Source organism: Myotis nattereri, assembly GCF_964212035.1.
Source record: "Myotis nattereri genome assembly, chromosome: 20".
Lineage (NCBI taxonomy): Eukaryota > Metazoa > Chordata > Mammalia > Chiroptera > Vespertilionidae > Myotis > Myotis nattereri.
Genome location: NC_138096.1, coordinates 7,615,629 through 7,632,069, shown reverse-complemented (window position 1 = coordinate 7,632,069; position 16,441 = coordinate 7,615,629). Strand labels below are relative to the sequence as shown.

The following is a 16,441-nucleotide window of genomic DNA, read 5'->3' as shown; positions in this document are numbered from 1 at the left end:
ATGCCCTAAAAATCCTGTGTCCCGCCACTCATCCCAACCACCCCACCCCTCACCTCCTACCCCAGCCCCTGGCTCATGTGGCTTTTTTATAGTTTGTCCATCTTTTTACCGGGCCACTGTCAAATTAGAAGTTAATAATTTGCCCTTTATCAAGAGTTTGTTTTTTTTTTCTGATTAAATGTCTTGGTTGAGCACATGCACTCCAGATTGTCTAGGTTCAGGACCCTCCCCTTATCTGTCACTGCTGCTCATCTGCATGACCTTGTTCAAGTAGTAAAACCTCTCAGGGTCTCACCCTCCTCATCTGGAAAGTGGGGATGATAGTAATTCCTGCCTTACCGAGTTACAGTGCACAGCAAGTGAATTAACCTATAAAGTTAATTACCTACGGCTTGGGAGTTCACACGCAAGGTGTATTTTCTTCATCTGGATTAATAAATTGGCAGTGAGGGTAAAAGCCATTGGTTACTGAGACACAGGAAATAAACAGTGTGATCACTCCATCCTTTCAGTGCTTGGATACAGATACATTTTTCTTTTCCTATTATAATGACATTTCTGTACTCGTCAATGCTTGTTTTGAGGTGCGGACCAAAGAGCAGACTTATACGTGGAAGGAAAAGACCAGCTTGGCGGTTGGTTTCAGTCTTCCTTGTTGACAAGTGTGGCCGTGAGGAAAAGAGCCCCTTTTAGGTGAGTATTACACCCGAACCGAACACACCGCACTCTCTGCTTCTGCCGGGTCTGCCAGTGTGGGGAGCTTGTGCCAAACACCACCTTTCCTGAGCTTGCCGTCTCCAGTCTCATGAGAGAAGGCAGAGTTTGAAGGTAGAGAGAGAAAGAGAGGGAGAGAGAGAGGAGAGAGAGAGAGAGAGAGAGGAAGGAGGTAACAATGCAGAAAAGTCTGGTCACTGATATGGGACTCGGCACTGACCGGGGAACAGGAAACCTGCGGAGAGCGAGGCCTCCAATGTGGTCGGACTCCACTCAGGGACGGAGACAAGGGCGTCCTAGGTCGATCGAAGGCAGCCTGGGCTCAGATGTCCTTACATTAGTAATCTCCAGAAGTGGCTACTGTACTGAACAATCCCATCAGGAGGGTTATTAAATTAGGGATTCATAGTTATAGGTAATTGCTTTTGTTTGTACAAATATGTGTATAGAGGTTCTAATCAGAAATATTTAAAGAGCTTAATAACACTTTTGCTGTTTTACTATGAAAACCCATTCCAGCAAATTTAAATGTTTGCTTCTTGTATAACATGCTTTTCTACGCCAATAGAACAGCAGGTATTTCTTTCTTAAATTGCCTTTTTCAAGATAATTGGAGGTGATAATCTGCTCTTTTTAAAACATACTTTTTCCCGGTTAGTTTTTTTTAAATATATTTTATTGATTTTTTACAGAGAGGAAGGGAGAGAGATAGTTAGAAACATCGATGAGAGAGAAACATCGATGAGCTGCCTCCTGCACATCTACTGGGGATGTGCCCGCAACCCAGGTACATGCCCTTGACCGGAATCGAACCTGGGACCTTTCAGTCCGCAAGCTGAGGCTTTATCCACTGAGCCAAACCGGTTTCGGCCTTCCCGGTTAGTTTTAATGATCAAAACCAGCACATAATAGATGCTCAGGAAATGCTTATTTAGGGAACGTAAACATCAAGAACGTTTCTGTGTATAAGTAGAGAGCTTACTATTTAACAATCATGATAAATGAGCTGCTGAAATTGGACTTTCAAGAAAAGCTCTCCTACATAATCTGTCAAGAAAAACCCCATCTTTGTGTTAAACGAAGATATGCTTTTAAAGTGATAGGTCACCTTCAAAGTGATCGGGATGATTGTTATTATGGTTATTATAACAGCTGATTTGCCTTCTCAGGACGGTGGTGGTCCATGGGTTCACCCTTGGAGAAAAGGGAGAGAAGATGTCCAAGTCTCTAGGGAATGTCATTGATCCTGATGTTGTCATCAATGGAGGAAAAGTAGGTGACTTTTCAACATTCCTTTTATATTGGTTTTAAGGCCCCAGACCCTTCATGTAGTCACTTCAGTGGTAAAAAAACGAACCCATCTTTTATATGAATAGCAGATGCCTTACTGTGTCCTAAAACTAGACTCTTAAATAATATGATTTTAAAGAAAAAGGGAAGGGCTTGGATTTCGGCCCTTTTAGACCCATTTCTGGTCTGAATCTTTAGGTAGGTCCTGAGCCCTGCTACCCCTTTTTTAATTGTCTGAGCTCTGAACTGCAATTTTACATTTAAATGGAAATGATCTAAGAAAAAATGAAATTGCCACTTCTAAATGCATGTTTCATTATTCTTGGAAATTCTGCTCTTTAAAGCACGCCATTAATGAACATGAAACCTGGGGTTGCTGATAATTTGGTTAATTTTGAAGTTGTTTGCATAAGAGAAATCACGGACTGTTGTTCCTTTGGCCTTTTACTGCCCTCCTAATGGCCAGGAGTCATTTCCCTGTGTACAGAGTTGCTAGGGAACATTGAGAGGGAAAGCAGCCCTTCCCTCCGTCCGGAGACATCCGGGCGCGGCTCTGTCTGGGCAGCCACCGTGACCGGGGAAGCGGTGTGTTAGCATCTGCGTGGTACACAGGACTGCAGGGGGCAGTCCCTTTTCCTGTGCGGTTTCAGAGGCAGCCTGACTCCCGAGTGTAGCCCTCCTTTCATTCCAGTGCAGGCGTCTGTTCGCTCACCTGTGCTCAAACCTTTGGGCGTAGGAACACCAGGAAGGCTTGTTCACCTGCTTGGAACGGGAATGGAAGCCATGTTTATGTGTGTGTGTGTTTTCCCCTCAATGAAAAGGATCAAAGCAAAGAGCCTCCTTATGGTGCTGATGTCCTTCGCTGGTGGGTCGCCGAGTCCAACGTCTTCACTGAGGTGACACTGGGTCCCTCTGCACTGAATGCCGCCCAAGAGGACATCTCCAAGGTCAGAGCTCCTGCGTCCCGTTGCCCCGTGAGACGTTTGCCAGACCATTATTTTTAAAACAGGCACGGTTTGTGTGGCACTGCAGATCTGATGAGCATTTACAAATATCCTATATGATCTGTTTAACAAATCAGTAATAATTTTATACACTGTCTTTTTATTATTAAGTATATAGCATAATACGGGAAATTGTGCTAATATTTTTGGAGGAGGCTGTATTTTATTCGAAAATCCACCCATTTTTGCTGACAGGCGTGTTAACATTGTAAACAAAAATAGAATCTGCTGAGACAATGCAGCAAGTATGCTGGACCTCCCCTACAGAATCGATTCCTGCAGCACACCGTCCCCTAAGGCCCCGCTCAGCCCACATGTTAGAGTTTCATGTTTTTGGTTTTTTTTGCATTTGTAGTCTTATTTAGGAATGTTATTTAAAAAGTATCCCATTGAGAAAGTATCCCATTTATACAACTCATGTTGTATAAATGAATATTGAACATGAGTTGTATAAAACCTAATTGCAGAGAAATAGAAATAAGAGAACTTTTCAGTAAGAGCGTAAAAGCTGTAGACATTTTTTTATTGTTTTCAATAGCTTAGGAACACACTCCGCTTTCTTTTGGGAAATGTGGCTGGTTTCAACCCGGAGACAGATTCCATCCCCGTGAACAAGATGTACGTCCTAGACCAGTACGTGCTGCACTTGCTGCAGGACTTGGCCGGCAAGGTGAGTGGGCGCCAGTCGGCCTTTGGGAAGTGGGAACACCAGCACCGTTACGTGGTGAAATCCGAGGCGCAGCAAGGAAATTGCTAGAAATTGTAGCTCCGGCCCTGAGAAGAGTTACCCTTGATAAACCCCACATGCTCCGAGGTTGACCTGAGGTCTTAAGTCTTACGACCTCTTTCCAATAGGCCCAGGCATCTCCTCAAACCACCTTTTCTCCCCAGATCAGCTGTTTCTAGGGAACACCTTTTGCTAATGACAACCTGCACTTCCCTTTGCGTACCCCAGCGTGCCAGTGTTTCTGCCTTTGTTCCCTAGATCACCGATTCATATAAACAGTACGATTTCGGAAAAGTGATTCGGCTGTTACAAGCCTTTTACACCAGAGAACTTTCCAACTTTTACTTCAGCATAATCAAAGACAGGTATGTACGGCTGAGCAGTCACGTACTCAAGGGTTGCTCGTCTGTTCTGCTTGGCAAGGGCTGGGCATCCCACTGTGAGCAGGTGGGCAGCTGGGCGGTTACCAAGGTGGATTTTGAGTGAAGGCTGCCTCTTCCTGGCTTTGTGATTCGGGGCGGCTGACGCCACCTCCGCGTGGTTACGACAATGAAAGAACAGTCACGTGCTCGGTGCTGTGTGTGATGCAGCGCTCAGCAGTAGCTGCTCTGGATGCTTGTCTCTGGGAGTTAGTAAAGCGCAAGGACCGGCAGCCTTTTAGGGGCCACATTCAAAGACCCCAGGTAACTTACTAGTTTGGTTGGCCTTTAACGCAGTAGCCCAGGCCCTATCACCTGGAGAAGGGAGTTGGAGGTGCAGAGCTGCTGAGAGGTTTTGAGGCGGTGGGCACACTGGGAGGAGGAGAGCGCAGGGGAGGGTGTTAGGGGAAACGTGTAGGACAGAGGGTCTTACTCTTGAATTCGAAGGGGATTAGAGTTAAACCCATGAATTAGCCGCTGTAAGCATGAGCTGGACCCGGGACAGGTCGTGTTGGCAGCCAGCGTGGCCAGCTGCTGAGTAAGCTGTCCTGTGCAGGCTGTACTGTGAAAAGGCAAATGACCCCAAGCGCCGCTCCTGCCAGACTGCGCTGGCGGAAATTCTGGACGTCATCGTCCGCTCGTTCGCGCCCATTCTTCCTCACTTGGCTGAAGAGGTGTTCCAGCACGTGCCTTACCTGAAAGGTAAGGGCAGCGACTTGCTCCCTAAATGAGAAAGGTGCTGATGAGGGTGTGACTGCTGATGGCAGGCCCTCACCTAAGGGCCCTGACCCCCCTAAGTGAGTGATGGGGGTGGCACACCTAGTCCCTCGGCACCTGTTGTGGAGGGGTCGGGGGGCTTCAGAGGGGCCTGGACGTGCTTTCTGAAATGTTAGTAGCTCAGTGACATTGAGAAATCACTTTCCCTTTAATATTTATAAAGGTCAGAAACATTAAATTTTATCACAACGAAGTATAGTGTTTTTTATAAGCTTTTTTCCTCTGATTGGATTAAACTTAGAGGAAAATCAGAAACTATAAATCTGACTACCCCAAAACAACTACTGTTACTATCGGATAGTCCTCTTTGCTTCTAGGCATCTTTTTTTTCTTTGAGATCTCACTATATGTTTTATCCTTTGTTTAAATTGAGCATGATCTCCAAATGATAAATAAATGTCTGGTAAACGGATAGCTCCATAATATTTCCTCCCATGGTTACCTTAAAGAGCAGTCCTTATTTCCCATGAATAGTAAATATTTAGTGGTTAGAGCTTTGTAGGGAGTCTGGAGTAGATGCAGATTCGTGTGTGTTTGTTAAGAGCCCAAGAGCGTTTTCCGCACGGGGTGGATCGCCACCAGCTCCATCTGGAAGAAGCCGGGGCTGGAGGAAGCGATGGAGAGCGCGTGCGCCATGAGGGACGCCTTCCTCCGGAGCATCCCGGGCAAGAATGCAGCCGAGCACCAGGTGACCATCGTCATCGAGCCGGGGCTACTTTTCGAGATAATCGAGGTAAGCAGTCATTTGTAGCTTTTGAAGTGGTGTTAGGATCACAGTTTCACTGGAAATTTGTTTTTTAAAAATCTGTATATTGGGACAGGGAAGGTATTTTCACTTGAAATGCAAGCCCTCAGGGCTATTGAGATGAGATGACATGTAAATCCAGGGCAGCGGCATAAGAATACACAAAAATCGGAGTTTTGTGTTAAGGGTGTAGTTTTCTGAGAATTTTTGTCCATGTGGATCAGATTCAAAGCAAATCCAAAACGAGATTTCCATTTTTTTCTTGAATTCTGGGAAAAAGATCATTTGTTCCAGCAGATTGTCATGTGATCTCAGAACATTCACCCTATTTTTATCTCCAAAGTTCTGTCCAGTTTTCTAAAAAATGACCATCTCATTTGGTTGGTAAGCTCAGTTTGAATTTTTTAAGTTGTATTTGATCAAGAACTGAGGCTTGAAGTCGCTAGTAGATGAGATTGTCAGTCAGAATAGAGAATTGAGAATAGACCCACATTCTATGGTTGGGAAGTTCTGGCTCCTTCATTTTACGAGTGAGGAGATGGGGCTGCTGATCCTGACCCGGCCGAGGCCACACAGCCGGACGGTTTGTCCCTACGTGTCACGTGTCCTATGGTTCAGTAGCTCTGAGTGATAAGCTGAAAATACAGCTGGTTTGGATCATTTATATTGGAAAAAAGTGACTATATTTTCCTTGGGAATTACACTAAGTAGCTGTCAGATGAAGTCCTGGTTCTGTCAATTACTAACCACATGATCTGTTAAAACCAAATTAGTCTCTTTGAATCTCCAGTTTTCTCATGAGCTTTTTAAAAGGAGTGTCCCTTAGCTCACGGGCATTTTGAGGATCAAAATCACAATGAAAAACGTGAAGTGGGCATCATTCACCCCAGTTAGTGTCCTCATATGCGGACGGTGCCGCGTCAGGCGGTGCCCTCACCCCGCGCCTGCGGGCAGCAGCACGATGCAGGGTGGCGCCCGCGGGGCTGAGAGCTGGGCAGCTGGACTGTTGGAGCCTGCGTCCCTGTTTGATTGGACGATTCCGTTCCAACCTTTCACACTAGTAAGGACTGGCGTGTTTTAGTGGAGTAGTGTCGGGGCAGCGGTGCAGAGGGTTTCTCACGACACGCAGTGTCTGATCTCAGCTTACGTGACACTGAGCTCAGCGACTCTCCCGTGCTCACTGCCAGATGCTGCAGGCGGAGGAGACGTCCAGCACCTCCCAGCTGAACGAGCTCATGATGGCTTCCCAGACCACGCTCCTCCCCCAGGACCCGCCCGCCATGCCTGCGGATGCCACCGAGCTGAGAGGGACGTTCCTCATCAACCTGGAAGGTGAGGAGGGAGGAGGGAGGACGAGCGGGACCTGGAGCACGGACTGGCGTCCAGTGGCGCCTGTGCTCTGAAGGCACTTCCCATGGGGACTGGCAGTTCCTCAACAGATCTCGACAGTGTCCCACCCGACGAGCTTGGGGACGCAGTGCCAGGGCTGGAAGGGGGTTCCTTCTGTCCTGACACAGTGGCCGTCAGCACCCTCACTCCCGTTTGGCCTGTGTCCCCCCCGTCCTGTGATACCCGGAATCTGAGTGCTGCCGGCCCTGCCCCCCCTTCCCGCGTTGACTCTTAAGATGTCCGGGGTAGACCCCAAATTACACCACCACGCAGCTGTCCAGGAGAAGGGGAAGAGTTCTATGGAACCCATTCGCGAGTGAGGTGTCTGTCAGCCTCATTCCTGCTCACTGATGGACGTGGAGATGGACGTCAGCAGAGGAGAAGGTGCACCGTGCTGGGAAAGGGGGTGCTGCCCGTCCTTCCTCCAGGGCTCAGGTCCCGGCAGGACGCGCTGGCTTCCTGGCAGCATGGACCGCACAGCGAGGCCTCTGCTCAGCTTGCTCCCCCCGACACTGACGTCCGGTCCTGGTGCGATGACTAGACACTAACTTAGTTACCAGTCTGACGTCTGAGGGTCTTCATAGTGGAAGAGGTGTCATGTCCTTTCGTCTAGACCAGGAAAAGCGGGGACACTGCAGCTGTCTCTCTACTGTGGCTCTTTTTAAAATTCTCAAATTCACTGCCTTTCCAGCCACATACTTACCAGATCGATCCCAGATTGGTAGCCAGAGGGCTGCCTGAGTTAGGTATCGAGCCGGAGCTGAGCTGGGGAGCAATCAGTTTACCTCCCCTGTTCCCTTCAGCTGTGCGAGTCTGTCTCGGCTACATACGTATGTCATGTGACAGGCTTTCCCACGGCAGGAAGGAGAAAGCTCCAAAAAGGAGCCCCTGCAGAACCAACGGCAACAGCGGGGCGAGGTGAGTGGCCCGTCAAGCACGCGTGTTTCCTCCACAGGCGGTGACATCCGGGAAGAGTCCGAGTATAAAGTGATCGTCACGCCCACGACCAAAGAGAAGTGTCCTCGCTGCTGGAAGTACACCGCCGAGGCCTCAGACACGCTCTGTCCCCGCTGCGCCGACGTCGTCGGGGGGAAGTAGTGCCTCGCGCTGCTGACAGCGGCTCCCAGCATGACCCGGCAGGACCGCTGCGGGTCCGGTGGACTGTTTACAACCCGGGGAGAAACGCTTAGGCCCCGAGTGGAGGGTGAGCGCCAGCCAGAATGCTAAGCTTTTCCTGTCACCGGATAAAACCACGTGTATATACCTGCAGGCATCCCATGTGCAGACGGAGACTGGGGTATCCACGATGGACTCGCTCAGAACACGGGCACCGAGTCCGCTTACCTTCAAGTGTGCTGAGCAGGGAATGTTTTATATTTTACTAATCTTCCTGACTCAGTACTCCAGCTCTCCATGTCTACAAATAAAGGCATTCTGGAAAGCGAGTGGTGTTGGTGCAGAAGTTGTGCAATGCACGCAGAGGTTTGAAGGGCACTGCGTTCCGCCTCGCCAGCGCACGCCCACCTCTTAGCGGAGCTGGTTTGTGGGGCTGGATTGGGACGGAAACATCAGTGAATCTGTTCTTCTCACAGACGAGGGAAAAACCCTAACGGTACGTACTTAGGTTTGTGAACATGAAAGCTGGAAGTTTATTTCACTATTATACATAAATTCACAACAAGGAGCAGACAGGAAACAGCGGTATATACAGAACGGCATATACAGACTAGTACTTACAGCACATGACGCTAGGCCACAGAGGGCTCCACACACCACTCGGCACTGGTTACACTTTCCAGGATGGCTGACTACTTAGCCAAAGCTAACTCTTAAGTCCAACAGATCCACTCCTGTCAGGCTGAGGGGCTTTCCCTGCTGCTGTCAGTACCTTAGAAACATTTCTCTTAATTACATGAATCACAGCCACTTCTAACTGGATGCCTGTCATACTCCTATAAGCTTAGTATTACTACATCTGAGATTTTTGTGGTTGTAAATTGCAATTAATCGTGTATTTTTTTTTATAAAAAGAAAGCTAGTTAAACGTCATGGTGTTAACTTTGACCTAAGATGAATTTTTATAATGAAGGAGAAATGGAGAAGAGCCTGTTGTTTCTGTTTTTTCTTTGCAAAGGAAGGCAGCATTTAGAAGCCTGATGTTTGTTCCTCTTTATCTACATTTATCCCGGCTCTTGGGAGTCTACGTCTAAACACGCCTGTGATGTAGATCTGTGATCACGTGAATGCTTGTTCTTTCAGCATCACAGCGGGACTGAACACGGACCACCACGCCTGTCTAATGCCGTGGGGGCGGGGGGAGGCGTGTATCTAGGAAACCTGCTGGCTATTGGCTTCCATCAGTAACTGCGGTAAGTGCAATAAGCCCTTTGTTTCAGAACCAGCCATTAGACGTCAAACCTCACTCCTCCTGTGGCTCTTCCTTGTTGCAGACGGTGTGCAGGCAGACCTCGGCGACCCGGGGTTCAGTCCAGGCCACTGCAGTTAAGCAGTTCGTGACCGGTCTGCTGATGGTCTTGCCGTCAGTCTGTACACACTCAGTGTCTGTGAAGTGCAGGAGAGCAGGCCTGCCTGCACAGAGCTGTCTTCCTTCGATCAGGTTTATTTTAAAAGCCCTTGATGAAACAGTAAACTGTGTAACTGTTTCTTAACCATACAACTCAGCACTCAACGTTAAAATTCTGGGTGCGGATTTTAGGTTACACATCTAACTAGAGACTCGATTTGTTATGGTTCTACGTGATTGTGTGTCCTTCCAGAAGAAGCTCAAGCGCTTTTATTAGCTTAAATGCTGATTAGGTTCGTCTTCCCCCCAAAGTGATATGGAATCTTTAAAAATGCCTATAATTCCAAGACGTTTAACCAGCTTCCAAAGTATCACTACTTTCAGAATATGTAGAAAGATCACAGGAAGAGCCAGTCTTAGACTGATCGTAACAAGTGACTGACGCTGCCTACGCTCACCAGAAACCATCTGAGTGCGTCTGGATGGGGCAGCGGGGACCCAAGCAGAGGCTGGACGAGCTTCAGGCGCCTCCTTGGCCCAACAGCCTGCACAGCTCTTTTCCGAGGTTTTCAATGGAGCGGGAGTTGCTAAGTTTTAGACAGGGGCGTTCCTATTTGGATGTGATCTGTAGTTCAAGAGCATTTACACTGGGATGCCCTCACCTCAGACGTTTCTTTATGCCCCTGAAGCGCGTACTCCTCAGCCCTGTGCAGTTGCTCGAGTGGCTTCTTCCAGGGAAGAGAAGCACTGACCTCTATCGTCTATCACACTGAGCTACACAAAGAACGACAGGTGCCACTGACCGCACGGTATGGCTACTTTCCAGACACACCAGTGTAAACGCCTGGTATCTGAAGGGCTCAAAGCACTTTTTAGAGTTGGGTTAATTGGGTTTTACTCAGATTACTCAGCACGTGGACTGCGAGGCACTGAGGGTACAAGGTCAGTTGTGTTTTATCCTCTCAACCAGCTCTGAGGTAGGTTTGCTAAAGCTGTAATGTCACGACGCATTTTCTTACTGTTCCCCAGAACAGAGAACATTACCAGCAGCAGACATTTCTAAACATTTGTAAGAAAAATAAAGTTAGACTTACATTTTTAGCATCTTTGCCCCTTTTTTTAAACATAAGTTTTACAAGATTGTACATTTTTACAATGACCTGATATGGATACGCTTTTGAATCTTGGCAAAAAGCAAGCCTTACCTTGTGTTATCATTAATTTTGGTGTGTGGCTCACATCTCAGATTCTCAGTTTTGGCAAGTACAGGCAGGTCCTTTCATACCAGAACAGGGGTTCTAGCTAATGTCCCTTCTGATGGATACGATGACCTTGACCGTGTTACTCTATTGCAAGGTCGCCGTCCTCTGGGAAAGGAACCTGTCAGCTTCCAGGACTCCGGGTGACAGTCCTGTGAGAGGTTAAGCGCGTAACAAAAGCATCTTCCTAACAGTTGTGAAAGGAGAGTGAGTGGGGCGTTTCTCTGATTTTACTGATGGGACTGTATTTACATGACCATTGGAATTTACTTAGAACAATAACATCTGCATATGAAATATAGAATCCTATAATAAGAACATAATCTGTAAACTATAACCAATTTTAAATAGCAAAATTTAACAATAAAGCTACTTAAGTGCTTGAATTAGATATAAACAGGAAAACATCTGTATGAGTAGTTAATAGTATCATTGATATTTGTTCATATTTTGCCGTAATTGATACTTGTTTATATTTTACCTTTGGCATTAACCAAAGGAGTGGAACTGAGCCAGGACTGTACTTTTTAAAAGTAATATACATATTTTTAAATTCATTTTACAAAAGGAAAAAAAAAAGACAGAGTCCCTCCATCAAATCCCAGCTCTGACTATATAAAATAACCATGCACTACTTCACGTGCTAGTCACACACGTGGACGGGTCATAGCGAAGGAATGGCTATGGCTTCCACAGCTTCGATGAGGTGTAAGGCTAGACTGTACTGCCCGTGGTTCTCTGGTAAAAGCTCAATGACTTTATTCACTAGTTTAGCTGTCGTTGCAATTGGCACTTCTGTGTTTTGAAGATCCTGGGGGTCCTACAAATAGGACACAAAAATAATCTATCAGTTATACACACCTGAATAAAAATGCTTTTCTTCAGAGCGAAGTAAACTAATAATTAAGATTTTCTCCTGAGCTGGTATCTAAGGAGGCAGGCGGTGACCTCCCGGTGGTCTCCATCCGAGCGTACTCACCATCGCTTTCAGCCAGGTGCAGAGAGTGGGTGACAGGCGGGCCAGCAGCTCCCTGCCTTCCCTTGCCTGGGTGTGGAGGAGCGCGTGCGCCAGCCTCTGCCCCGTCAGCACCAGCAGCTGAGAGGCAAGGACCTCTTTGTCTTGAACCTGCAGGATGGCCTGCGGAGGGGAACACGGACAACCAGGGTGAGAGCTGGTTCTGATCTGTGGCCGTGTGTACAGCTGACCCTTGAACAACATGGGAAATAACAGCCTCTACTCTGGCTTACTGTATGGAAGAGCTTAATGTGTAAGACATACGACACACAGGATGTGTTCATCAAAGAGCCAGTCAACACTAGGCTATTGGCAGCTAAGTTTTGGGGAGTCAGAAGTTAGACACAGATTTTTCACCATGTGGGGCCAGCTCCTCAACCCCCATGTTCAAGCAACATATCATCCAAATCAAACTTGGCATTTACAACCCAAATTTCTGTTTTCCAATTTGGAACGACTGCAACTTGTGAATCATTTTCAAGCTTCTGCCCGTTTTCCTGACGGCTAGGCCTGTGCAGAGAGCAGGCCTGCACACTGGACTTTACTCAGCATTACGCAGGGATTTTAATATTTTTATATTCTGTGCTGTTTTGTGCCTAGAAGCTCTAACAGAAGGATAAGCAAAAAGCTTTATGGAGACTTGACTGGTTCTTGACTCCAACCGTCCCCGTTCTCACTTGAGCCCAGTGAGCACCCGAGGGGCTTACCTCCTCCCCGAGGTGGTCCACTCCGTAGTTGTAGAGCTCCCCCACGTAATGCCGCCTCACCACGTCTTCGTTAACCTGAAGGTGATGGGCCAAGTCCACGGCCAGCACTGGCCACTCCAGGTCTTGCCCAGGAGGAGCGGCTGGAGCCGTGTCTGAGCCCTCCTTCTCCCTGGCGCCCGCGTGCTGAGCCTGGACAGCGGCACTGACAACCTTCAGCAAGAACTTGACGGGAGACAGACACAGTGGCCTCCGTTAGTATGTTTCCGTAAACATACCCGTGAGAGTGGCTTTCCCATGAAAGTTGTGTACTTGTCAAGAAGCGACACAGGTAAAGGTAAACGAGCTCTCCACAGGCGGCGGAGGTGGTCAGCCTTCACAGGCCAGCTGGGGTTTTGTTTTACTACCTTTTCCCCAAGAAACAGAAACAAAGTCCAGCAACTAATTTACCTGTTGTCGTATAGAAATCAAATTTGGATCCATTTCTCCACTGGGTAGTAACTGAATTGAAGTTAGGTCTTTGAAAAATGCATTTTTCCCCTGAAGAGAAAGAAGAGACCAAGAAAACATGAGTATGGGTTAAAAAGCATTTAAGACTATCTTGTGGTTGATGTTTTTCCTCCTCCAAGAACATTTATCTGGTAGGCGGTGCCCAGGGACCCCTCCTCCTGGCAGTCACTCATGGCTGGTGACTTGCTGCTAGCAAGCAACTGGGCAGAGATGACAGCGGGTCGGGTCACTTTACAAGTTGGGTTACAAAAGGGCTGTGGCCTCAGCCTGCGTGCTCCTGTCCCTCGCCTGCTCTGAGGCAAGCGAGCTGCCTGTGGGAGAGGAACTGAATCCTGCCTACATGTGAGCGTGGACCCCTCCCCCACCCCCTCACCCCCCCCCACACACACACAGCCCCAGCCGTCTGAGCCAGAAACACACCCAGATGGGAGAACCCAGATTCTTGGCTCACAAAAACGGTAATCACCTCTGGTCTCCAGCCACTGGGTTCTGGGATAATCTGTCATGCAATAATAGGTAACTAATACTCAGTATGTGCTCTGCATCCTTTTAAAAACCCCTTGCTCGAGAGCAGATGTGTGTCTGAAGAGCCAAAGCAGAATCCAGGGTTCACGTTCCTCGGAAGGAAACGTAACAGAGCAGAGTGGCCGCTGAACTGGAAGCCACGGGCTCTCGTCCCAGGCCCACCCCTTCTGTCCCGGGAGCGTGATGGGAGGAGAGGACCCAGCGTGATGGTCCCGCCCACACCTGCGACCCCGGCTCCCAGGCGGCTCTGGTCCTGAGGCACTTGCCTTGCTGTCGAAAAGCGACAGTGGCTTCACGGCCCTCAGAGAAAACCGCATGACCGCGTACAGGATGGAGCACAGGACGGAGTGGTGCTCCACCAGCGGGTAGTGGATGGGCTTCTGCTCCAGGGCCAGCTCCACGATGGAGATGGGCCCTTCGACCGCGAGCCACGCGTCCTCCGTCTCCAGGTCGGGCGCCTGCATCTCATCCCTGCCAACATCCGCCTGCGTGTTTGAGAATGGAGAACAGTATTCAGAGCTGGTGAGGGCAGAGCTGGCACCTATCTCATTTAAAGAGCCCACCAGGGCAAAGTGCAAACTTCTAGTTCTCCCCACCCCCAAATTCTAATTTTAACCACCCCCCCCCCCCAATCCAATTCTAATAAGAAATATCACTATTTTTAGGCTTAAGTCAAAACTTTGAAATGAATAAATGGAAGTATTTCTGTAGTGCTTTCGTTGGTCCAGTGAGTTTCAAACTAATTAACAGCTCAGACAGTTTAGAGCGGAAATACGCCTTTTACCTCCAATAAAGTCTGCAGGAGATCCAAGCAGGAGCCGAGGTACGAGGTCATCGCCGTGTCGCTCATCCCCACGTCCTGGTTTCAACAAGGAACAGACTTAGTTCCCGCAGCAAAGCTGCTCCAGCTGCTCTCAGAGAAACAACACGACTTTCCACCCTCAACGGACGGCACCAGCACATTTCAGTCGCTTTAAGAAAGTGGCACCACGGTTCCTTTTTAGCAGCTGGTGTCCCGGGTGCATGGTTCAGACACCGTGTCATCCGCCACCATGGACGGGGCACTGGTGCTCACTGTCCCAGAGTCACGGGGGACAGCCATTCGACAGCCACTGCGTATGGTCCCACCTGACAGTTCCGAGGAAACAGCCTGGCCTGGGCTCAGAGCGCCTTTTAGGGACTGAACGGAACCCTCTGAACAAAACTCGAACCCTAAGCCTGTGAACTAAATACCCCACGATGCTGTGTGCAACGGTCGTTCCTGCTGACGCCCTTGAAGGGTCTGGCCGAGGGGCCCCTGCAGTCACACGCTGTTTATTAAACCGGCAACCAGCACATCCCTCATCCCTAAGATGTTCAGAGAGTGAGTGTGTGTGTGTGACATGAACTACAGTCACAGGGACGTTCGAGCGCGTACCAGAATCCTCAGCCATGGCGATTTTGGGGGACCGAGGGTCTGTAATAGCTGAGTTTGTCCCAATATTTCTTATATGTGCAATAATGTTCCAAAGTTTGAGTAAAAGCCAGTGCCCGCGGGCAGGAGTGTTGATCTAACTCTCCCTGTACAAGTTCTTATTACATAAAGGTAGATCAAACCGCTACTCCCGGGTCTACTTCAATTTGAAGTTCGATGTTCTGTGATCAAGCTCTCACTTGAACGACAGCAAAAACATGCAGCAGCAGCAACTTGTTACCCTCCTGTCCACAGGGCAAAGTTGCAGGCGTCTTGTGAGAGCCTGGCTGGCCCAGCTATCTGAGATCCGCACAGGCAAATCAGGACCGGCCAGAGCTCGAGAGCAGTTCCCCTCACACGGTCCCACCTTCCAATTTCCTTTTCTCCCGACATGCCATCAGCTGGTGAAAGGCAGCGCTCACCCCTGCGTTAGGGGGTTCTAGTTCAAGTGTGGGGTCAGCAACTACACACCCAGCTCAGGGCGATTCACTTACCCTCCGGCATAGCCTCTCCTTGGGTGACTTTCCAACCTAAGACAAAGGACAGGAATGCTGTATTTATTTAGTAACTTAAACAAAAAGGCATCACACACACACATAAGGCATCACTCTGGTATGGGAAATAAAAGTAACCAAATTCTAAAAATACAGATACACCTATAAGTAAGTGTGGCCACCATAACACAATGCAATTAATTGTGTGGTGGAATTTGGTAAAAGTACATTAGGAAAAAAAAAACCACTCTGGGCTCACAAATCATCCTTTTAAAAAATATAGATTTTTGAACTACTAAATAAGGAAGACTCTAAAAAATCTGGTTCTTACTTTGCATAATTAAGTAACTAGGTTTCCTTGAAACTCAGAACCACACTCCATGCTACAAACAAGGAGCAGCTAAGAATTCTGCTGGCTGATGAAGGCACAATGACTTTCACTGGTCGGAAAGGAGGGACGATCTAAAGCAGACAGAAGCCCCACTTCTAGCTCGGAAAACCAGCTGACTTCCGGGACACAGTGGATAATCAGCCTGCTGTTCACTGCACTGCACAGGGTGGTGGGTGAGTGGCAGGTAACGTTAGTGACAGCACAGCTCACAGGAGGGAGCGATGGTGGAAGACGGGACTCCAGTACAAAGGACTCCGCCTCATTAGCTCCTGCTGAGATGACAGCAGTGGCCTTCCAACAAGCAGGCTCAGCCCACCCAACTCCAATGTGTCTCACCCTGTCGCCAGAATCAGTTTCCAAAATGCAAATCCGAACACATCATTCCTCTGCTTCAAGTGGCCCCAGTGTCTTCGAGAAAAATGAAAAGCTGCCCCTCACTGAGCCCTCACCCCACAGCCAGGCTGGAGGGTAAGCGGCCGACACATTTCACTAGAAAATCCC

General features: G+C 48.4%; 2 protein-coding genes across 2 annotated transcripts in view; one reads left to right on the top strand and one right to left on the bottom strand.

Moving 5' to 3' along the window:
• The window catches only part of IARS2 (isoleucyl-tRNA synthetase 2, mitochondrial), a 34,535-nt gene extending 26,025 nt beyond the window's left edge, over positions 1-8,510 (top strand). Inside the window, exons 15-23 of the mRNA XM_081114407.1 lie at positions 585-693; positions 1,884-1,986; positions 2,826-2,951; positions 3,547-3,678; positions 3,994-4,100; positions 4,711-4,856; positions 5,474-5,664; positions 6,864-7,008; positions 8,021-8,510. Coding sequence (XP_080970533.1) covers positions 585-693; positions 1,884-1,986; positions 2,826-2,951; positions 3,547-3,678; positions 3,994-4,100; positions 4,711-4,856; positions 5,474-5,664; positions 6,864-7,008; positions 8,021-8,163 — 1,202 coding nt within the window. The 3' untranslated portion in view covers positions 8,164-8,510. The remainder of the gene's footprint in view (positions 1-584; positions 694-1,883; positions 1,987-2,825; positions 2,952-3,546; positions 3,679-3,993; positions 4,101-4,710; positions 4,857-5,473; positions 5,665-6,863; positions 7,009-8,020) is intronic.
• Positions 8,511-8,685: 175 nt separating this feature from the next.
• Positions 8,686-16,441, bottom strand: part of RAB3GAP2 (RAB3 GTPase activating non-catalytic protein subunit 2) — a 61,225-nt gene continuing 53,469 nt past the window's right edge. The window contains exons 29-35 of the mRNA XM_081114406.1: positions 15,550-15,585; positions 14,387-14,461; positions 13,869-14,087; positions 13,018-13,107; positions 12,571-12,792; positions 11,828-11,986; positions 8,686-11,668 (exon numbers count right to left, since the gene is read on the bottom strand). Coding sequence (XP_080970532.1) covers positions 11,513-11,668; positions 11,828-11,986; positions 12,571-12,792; positions 13,018-13,107; positions 13,869-14,087; positions 14,387-14,461; positions 15,550-15,585 — 957 coding nt within the window. The 3' untranslated portion in view covers positions 8,686-11,512. The remainder of the gene's footprint in view (positions 11,669-11,827; positions 11,987-12,570; positions 12,793-13,017; positions 13,108-13,868; positions 14,088-14,386; positions 14,462-15,549; positions 15,586-16,441) is intronic.